At 52.0% G+C, this 8,504-nt stretch overlaps 1 protein-coding gene across 1 annotated transcript in view; it reads left to right on the top strand.

Annotated features, from left to right (window-relative positions):
• LOC123488241 (bestrophin-2-like) overlaps positions 1-6,985 on the top strand; it is a 12,409-nt gene extending 5,424 nt beyond the window's left edge. Inside the window, 5 exon segments of the mRNA XM_045219145.1 lie at positions 4,083-4,202; positions 4,204-4,239; positions 4,517-4,597; positions 4,836-4,987; positions 5,822-6,985. Coding sequence (XP_045075080.1) covers positions 4,083-4,202; positions 4,204-4,239; positions 4,517-4,597; positions 4,836-4,987; positions 5,822-6,941 — 1,509 coding nt within the window. The 3' untranslated portion in view covers positions 6,942-6,985.
• Positions 6,986-8,504: the final 1,519 nt, after the last annotated feature.

Raw genomic sequence — 8,504 nt, 5'->3', positions numbered from 1 at the left:
ACTTTATCCTATCCCAGGTATTCCTTAAAGAGGTGGGAGTTTCAAATGTCTCCGGAAGGTGGTGAGTGACTCCGCTGTCCTGGCGTCGTGAGGGGAGCTTGTTCCACCATTGGGGTGCCAGAGCAGCGAACAGTTTTGACTGGGCTGAGCGGGAGCTATGCTTCCGCAGAGGAAGGAGCCAGCAGGCCAGAGGTGGATGAACGCCAATGTCCTCGTTTGGGTGTAGGGACTGATCAGAGCCTGAAGGTACAGAGGTGCCGTTCCCCTCACTGCTCCATAGGCAAGCACCATGGTCTTGTAGCGGATGCGAGCTTCAACTGGAAGCCAGTGGAGTGTGCGGAGGAGGGGGTGACGTGAGAGAACTTGGGAAGGTTGAACACCAGACGGACTGCGGCATTCTGGATGAGTTGTAGGGGTTTAATGGCACAGGCAGGGAGCCCAGCCAACAGCGAGTTGCAGTAGTCCAGGCGGGAGATGACAAGTGCCTGGACCAGGACCTGCGCCGCTTCCTGTGTAAGGCAGGGTCGCACTCTCCGAATGTTGTAGAGCATGAACCTGCAGGAGCGGGTCACCGCCTTGATGTTGGCGGAGAACGACAGGGTGTTGTCCAGGGTCACGCCTAGGCTCTTCGCACTCTGGGAGGAGGACACAGCGGAGTTGTCAACCGTGATGGCGAGATCATGGAACGGGCAGTCCTTCCCGGGAGGAAGAGCAGCTCCGTCTTGCCAGGGTTCAGCTTGAGGTGGTGATCCGTCATCCATACTGATATGTCTGCCAGACATGCAGAGATGCGATTCGCCACCTGGTTATCAGAAGGGGGAAAGGAGAAGATTAGTTGTGTATCGTCAGCGTAGCAATGATAGGAGAGACCATGTGAGGATATGACAGAGCCAAGTGACTTGGTGTATAGGGAGAAAAGGAGAGGGCCCAGAACCGATCCCTGGGGGACACCAGTGGTGAGAGCACGTGGTGCGGAGACAGCTTCCCGCCACGCCACTTGGTAGGAGCGACCGGTCAGGTAGGGCGCAATCCAGGAGTGAGCCGCGCCGGGAGATGCCCATCTCGGAGAGGGTGGAGAGGAGGATCTGATGGTTCACAGTATCAAAGGCAGCAGACAGGTCTAGAAGGACAAGAGCAGAGGAGAGAGAGTTAGCTTTAGCAGTGCGGAGAGTCTCCGTGACACAGAGAAGAGCAGTCTCAGTTGAATGACCAGTCCTGAAACCTGATTGGTTTGGATCAAGAAGGTCATTCTGAGAGAGATAGCAAGAGAGTTGGCTAAAGACGGCACGCTCAATAGTTTTGGAAAGAAAAGAAAGAAGGGATACTGGTCTGTAGTTGTTGACATCAGTGGGGTCAGTGTTGGTTTTTTGAGAAGGGAGCAACTCTCGCTCTCTTGAAGACGGAAGGGACATGGCCAGCGGTCAAGGATGAGTTGATCAGCGAGGTGAGGTAGGGGAGAAGGTCACCGGAGATGGTCTGGAGAAGGGAGGAGGGGATGGGGTCAAGCGGGCAGGTTGTTGGGCGGCCTGCAGTCACAAGTCGCAGGATTTTATCTGGAGAGAGAGGGGAGAAAGAAGTCAAAGCATAGGGTAGGGCAGTGTGAGCAGGACCAGCAGTGTTATTAGACTTAACAAACGAGGATCGGATGTCGTCAACCTTCTTTTCAAAGTGGTTGTACGAAGTCATCCACAGAGAGAGAGGAGGGGGGGGAGGGAGGATTCAGGAGGGAGGAAAATGTGGCAAAGAGCTTCCTAGGGTTAGAGGCAGATGCTTGGAATTTAGAGTGGTAGAAGGTGGCCTTAGCAGCAGAAACAGATGAAGAAAATGTAGAGAGGAGGGAGTGAAAAGATGCCAGGTCGGCAGGGAGTTTAGTTTTCTTCCATTTCCGCTCCGCTGCCCGGAGCTCTGTTCTGTGAGCTCGCAATGAGTCATCAAGCCACGGAGCTGGAGGGGAGGACCGAGCCGGCCGGGAGGATAGGGGACACAGAGAGTCAAAGGATGCAGAAAGGGAGGAGAGGAGGGTTGAGGAGGCAGAATCAGGAGATTGGAGGGAGAAGGATTGAGCAGAGGGGAGAGATGATAGGATGGAAGAGGAGAGAGTAGTGGGAGAGAGAGAGCGAAGGTTGCGGCGGCGCATTACCATCTGTGTAGGGGCAGAGTGAGTAGTGTGGGAGGAGGCGAGAGAGAAAAGGAAACAAAGTAGTGGTCGGAGAAATGGAGGGAGTTGCAGTGAGATTAGTAGAGGAGCAGCATCTAGTGAAGATGAGGTCAAGCGTATTGCCTGCCTTGTGAGTAGGGGGACGGTGAGAGGGTGAGGTCAAAAGAGGAGAGGAGTGGAAAGAAGGAGGCAGAGAGAAATGAGTCAAATGTGGACATAGGGAGGTTGAAATCCCCCCAAAACTGTGAGGGGTGAGCCATCCTCAGGGAAGGAACTTATCAAGGCGTCGAGCTCATTGCGAACTCTCCAAGGGAACCTGGAGGGCGATAGATGACAAGGATATTAAGCTTAAATGGGCTAGTGACTGTGACAGCATGGAATTCAAATGAGGAGATAGACAGATGGGTTAGGGGAAAAATTGAGAATGTCCACTTGGGAGAGATGAGGATTCCTGTACCACCACCCCTCTGACCAGATGCTCTCGGGGTATGCGAGAACACATGGTCAGACGAGGAGAGAGCAGTAGGAGTAGCGGTGTTTTCAGTGGTGATCCATGTTTCCGTCAGCGCCAGGAAGTCGAGGGACTGGAGGTTGGCATAGGCTGGGATGAAGTCAGCTTTGTTGGCAGCAGAACGGCAGTTCCAGAGGCTGCCTGCGACCTGGAACTCCACGTGGGTGGTGCGTGCAGGGACCACCAGGTTGGAGAGGCAGCAGCCACGCGGTGTGGTGCGTTTGTGTAGCCTGTGCAGAGAGGAGAGAACAGGGATAGGCAGAGGCATAGTTGACAGGCTGTAGCAAATGGCTACAAAAATGCAGAGGAGATCGGAATGAAATGGACTAAGCATCTGGGAGCGGAGAGAGCAGGGCCTCCCTCACCAAAAACCTCTACCTCAGAAACTAAAATTGTTTCACTGAACCACCCGAACAAAAAACTCTCCCAACTTCCGCCTTTGGAAATCAGAATTGTTGTGAACCACAGCGGTTCAATGTTTAAAGGAATAGACTCAACCCACTTTGTTCAGCTAGCCAACTATGACACCATAGCCAACTAGCAGACTAGCATCTAATAACAATAACACACCGTTTAGCACCAACACTTGGTCACAACAAACCACCAATAATGTGATAACACACTAAACAAATCATTCGTGTCTGTGTCAAGTTCCTTTCATGACGCAGCAATGATTAGACGTTGGCTAGCTAGGACAAGTATATTGTGGTTAGCTACTACAGTACAGCCAGCTGGTCATGTTGGGTAGCTAGCAATGGCCACTGTGTTGACTCTGTTTGAAGAACGGCTAGCTAGCTAGCTTCGTGCTACAGCCGGCACGGCCGAGGACACTGCCAAGACACAGTAACTACCCACAACAACCCACGAAGCCTAGCTATGACGCCGTAGCCAACCTGCAAGCTAGCATCCATTAGCACACAACATAGCATCAACACCTGGCCACAACAAACTGCCAAGAGTGTGTCAGCACACCAAACAGACAATTCAAGTCCGTGTCGAGTTCCCTTCACAACTCAGCAAGAAAAAAATAAAAATAAAAAATAAAAATTAAACGTTGGAACCAGCTCTCCAGCGTTGCTAATCGTTACCAGTAGCTACCCGCTAGCTAGCTAGCCTCGTGCCTCGATACTAACCTACAGCTACCCACGGAAACCTACAATAACAACAGCACCAACCTACAATAAATACAATACCTAACTACAGCTAACTACCTACCTACGATCTAACACATGGTTAAGCTTTACTCAACACTACATGTAGCTTACCTCCTGCTTACCTCCAGCCAGAGTAAAACACGACCTCTCCCGACCTCTCTACCAACCTCTACCCCTTCAAAGTAGGAGGATACATATGCAAATAAGAGATGACTGGTCATTGGTCTAAATAATCAGATCGGTAGTGTTTTTGTGTTAGGTGGTGACAGTCGCAGTCTACAGTTTCTTCCTGGCATGTCTGATTGGTCGACAGTTCTTGGAGACCCCGCTCAGGGGCTACGCTGGTCATGACATCGACTTATACCTGCCTGTCTTCACCCCTGCTACAGTTCTTCTTCTACATGGGCTGGCTCAAGGTGGGGAGGAAGGAAGGAGGGAGGGAGGAGGGAGGGAGGAAGGAAGGAAGGAAGGAGGGAGGGAGGGAGGGAGGGAGGGAGGGAGGGAGGGAGGAAGGAAGGAAGGAAGGAAGGAAGGAAGGAGGGAGGGAGGGAGGGAGGGAGGGAGGGAGGGAGGGAGGGAGGGAGGGAGGGAGGGAGGGAGGGAGGGAGGGAGGGAGGGAGGGAGGGAGGGTGGATGGTTGATTGTATGATTGATTGATTGGTTGATTAATTGATTTTCGCTGTGTGTGGACAGGTGGCAGAACAACTGATAAACCCGTTTGGGGAAGACGACGATGACTTTGAAACCAACTATCTGGTTGATCGCAATCTACAGGTTTGGTGTCCTCCATTTAAAATGCCATTAAATTATTCTGCTCTATTTGGCTAATCATTTAATTTGTTCATTAGGCTATGCGGAACAGAAAACAAACGTTTTGCAACAGGAACTTACAATAAGCGCGTCTTATTGGAGAAAGCCAGGTAGTCCCTCCCTGTTTCAGACTGTTTTCATCCATTTGATGCCTAATGAACACAACCCTGTACTACCTCCTATCCTGTTCTATCCCTCCAAGGTGTCCCTGCTGTCTGTGGATGAGATGTACGACACTCTCCCATTGGTAGAGAGGGATAAGTACTGGAACGAGTCTGAACCCCAGCCTCCCTACACTGCAGCCAGCGCAGAGCACCGCAAACCTTCCTTCATGGGCTCAGCCCTGAACATCAGGTACCCTAAACTCCAAAAAGGGTTCTGCGGCTGTCCCCATAGGAGAACCCTTTTTGGTTCCATGTAGAACCACTCCTATCACCCCTCTAGTGTGCTAGCTAACATAGTCCTATCACCCCTCTAGTGTGCTAGCTAACACACTCCTATCACCCCTCTAGTGTGCTAGCTAACACACTCCTATCACCCCTCTAGTGTACTAGCTAACACACTCCTATCACCCCTCTAGTGTACTAGCTAACACACTCCTATCACCCCTCCAGTGTGCTAACACACTCCTATCACCCCTCTAGTGTGCTAACACACTCCTATCACCCCTCTAGTGTGCTAGCTAACACACTCCTATCACCCCTCTAGTGTACTAGCTAACACACTCCTATCACCCCTCTAGTGTACTAACACACTCCTATCACCCCTCTAGTGTACTAACACACTCCTATCACCCCTCTAGTGTACTAGCTAACACACTCCTATCACCCCTCTAGTGTGCTAGCTAACACACTCCTATCACCCCTCTAGTGTGCTAGCTAACACACTCCTATCACCCCTCTAGTGTACTAACACACTCCTATCACCCCTCTAGTGTACTAGCTAACACACTCTTTTCACCACTCTAGTGTACTAACTAACACACTCCTATCACCCCTCTAGTGTACTAACACACTCCTATCACCCCTCTAGTGTACTAACACACTCCTATCACCCCTCTAGTGTACTAACACACTCCTATCACCCCTCTAGTGTACTAACACACTCCTATCACCCCTCTAGTGTGCTAGCTAACACACTCCTATCACCCCTCTAGTGTACTAACACACTCCTATCGCCCCTCTCTAGTGTTCCAAAAGAGGAGATGGAGTTCCAGTCCAACCTGGAGCAGATCAAGGAGCATGAGGAGGCCAACCACTCTACTCCTCTCCTGGGTGGTCTGAGTCGCCTCCTGGGGGTTCAGTCCCCAGTCTTCCCCCGCTCCTCCATCTCCTCCCGGGTCTCCCTGCTCCGCCGGCGCCCCGGAGCTCCGTTCAGCCGCTTCCCCCTCTGCCTGCACACCGAGGGGGCCACCTTCACGCCGGGCCCCGGCCTCCGCCACGACTCCAGCCACCTGGACTACGTCTTCTCCTCCATGCCGCTGTACGAGAGGTCCGGCTTCTACAGCTGTCCCCAGACCCCCATCCACTGTGTTCCCCCGGCCATGCCTCACCTGCGGCCCGCCCGAGGAGCTCACACCTGGGATCGCAGCTCTAGCTCCCTGGCCCCTCCGATGGTGGGCTCTGGAGGTCTGCTACCCCCTGACACCCCGAGTCATATGCCCCCTCTGCCCTCCTCTGCCTTCCCCTGGCTGAGTGAGGAGGGGGAGGGTCCTTGTCTTCCGGCCTTCTCCTTCCCTGATCCTGTTTACCCTCCGGAGTTCTGCCTCATATCGAAGCTCCGGCCCGGGCAGGGCCTGCTGTCTCGACAGCCCCTGCCTCCCTGTATGTCTCTGGATAACACACCATTGCCCGACGGCCTACAGCCTGGACCCCTCAGCCCCCAGGGAGGTGGAGGGGAGAGGGTGTTCTCTTTTAACCCTCCCTCTCGCACCCCAGCAACCAATCCCAACACCAGCTCCTCTAGTATTAACGCCACCAGCACTATGAGCAACACCAATCCCAACACCACTACTCCAGCCAACTTCTGCAATGGTACCAGCCACAACAACGTTTGTAACCATGCCAATTTCAACAACAGCAGCACTCAACGAGCAGGTAGCAACAGTGGTACCAATGGAGGACTGAGCAGCAACGTCATCAACATCGCCATTTCCACTTCCGCGTCCTCTCAGCAATCAGCCATTCAACATCCAAACTCGCCCAATGATTCAGGGATTTCATTGGCTGAGGGAGACCCTCACTGGTTGGGAGCTCTGGTGGTGGATAGTGGGATGAACAAGGCTCCTGGGGGGCGGGGGCAGGACTGAGGAGGGAGATGATTGGACAAGGCTCCTGGGGGACGGATACAGGACTGAGGAAGGAGGGAGGTGATTGGACAAGGCTCCTGGGGGGGAGCAGGACTGAGGAAGGAGGGAGATGATTGGACAAGGCTCCTGGGGGGGCGGGAGCAGGACTGACAAAGGAGGGAGATGATTGGACAAGGCTCCCAGGGGGGCGGGAGCTGGACTGAGGAAGGAGGGAGATGATTGGACAAGGCTCCTGGGGGGCGGGAGCAGGACTGACAAAGGAGGGAGATGATTGGACAAGGCTCCTGGGGGGCAGGAGCAGGACTGAGGAAGGAGGGAGATGATTGGACAAGGCTCCTGGGGGGGCGGGAGCAGGACTGACAAAGGAGGGAGATGATTGGACAAGGCTCCCAGGGGGGCGGGAGCTGGACTGAGGAAGGAAGGAGATGATTGGATGAATTGGGGGTTCAGAAGTAGTCTGTCTTTCGGACTTGAGGTTTCCCTCACCTCTGAAATTGTCTGAGAGAATCTTGTCTAATGCCAGGCGAACACTACGACTTCTAAAATCCTAACATCGCTGAGCCTAAATCGGGGCCAAAATCAAGAATCTTGTCTGGGATAATCTTGTATGGAGAATCTCACACTGGATTCCAGCAAATAAACCACAGTGAAATCTACTGAAGAATAATTTATTCAATCAACCCCTTATAAACACCAAGTTCTCATGCTCCTAAACACTGGTGGCTGTTTATTTACCCAACAACTTTGTTCCAGTGAGTTCTATAAAAGGGTAATCTACGCATTTAAAAACACCCGATTCCCTCTATAGTTCACTATTTTTGACCAAGGCCCATGTAGTCTATGGGCCAGGAGAAACTGTTATCCATGGTTTGGTTTTCTTTAAACAGCCACTACTTCAGCTAACTATAGCCACCCCTAGCTAACAAGCGGTGGAAGTGAATGGGGCTGTTTGTAGTGGTGGTTAAGAGAAAACCGACCCCTGGATTAGTTTCAGCTGGCCCATTGACTGCTTTCAGGGTGAAGAACCATCTAACATCAAGTTGTAAAATCCGGAACGTTCTCTTTTAAAGACCCATCAAACATCATCTGAACTGTATGCTGATAGCAAAAGGACGATTTATCGACAATGAAGCATCGGATGGAGGAAAGGAGGATGGCTCTACTTTTGCATCTCACCAGATGTTCAGGATGTTTTTGACGCTACCAGAGACCGGGATGGTTACAGATCACGGCGCCGCGATCAGAGCGTTGAATCCCTCCTTCGTTCCACAAGTCAACACAGCATTTTGCCCGCCAAACGCCAAACGTTTTCAGAAAATTGCACAAAAGGAAGGTGAGGCTAGGGTTGTTGCAGTGACCATATTACCGACATACTCTGGACATGCGTTGGTAGTACCCAACTGGCTAACGACCATCAGGTCGCGAACCGCCTGGTACTCAGCGCTCTATTGTCTCTCTAACCACTCTGCCCACCGATGCAAATGCAATTCAAAAATCACATCAAACACTTATCAATAGTATCATGCTTTTAAAAATCACCATTAAGCAAAAAAATATAAAAAG

The sequence above is a fragment of the Coregonus clupeaformis genome, unplaced genomic scaffold (genome assembly GCF_020615455.1).
Source record: "Coregonus clupeaformis isolate EN_2021a unplaced genomic scaffold, ASM2061545v1 scaf2091, whole genome shotgun sequence".
Taxonomy (NCBI): domain Eukaryota; kingdom Metazoa; phylum Chordata; class Actinopteri; order Salmoniformes; family Salmonidae; genus Coregonus; species Coregonus clupeaformis.
This window is presented reverse-complemented; position numbering and strand designations above follow the sequence as displayed.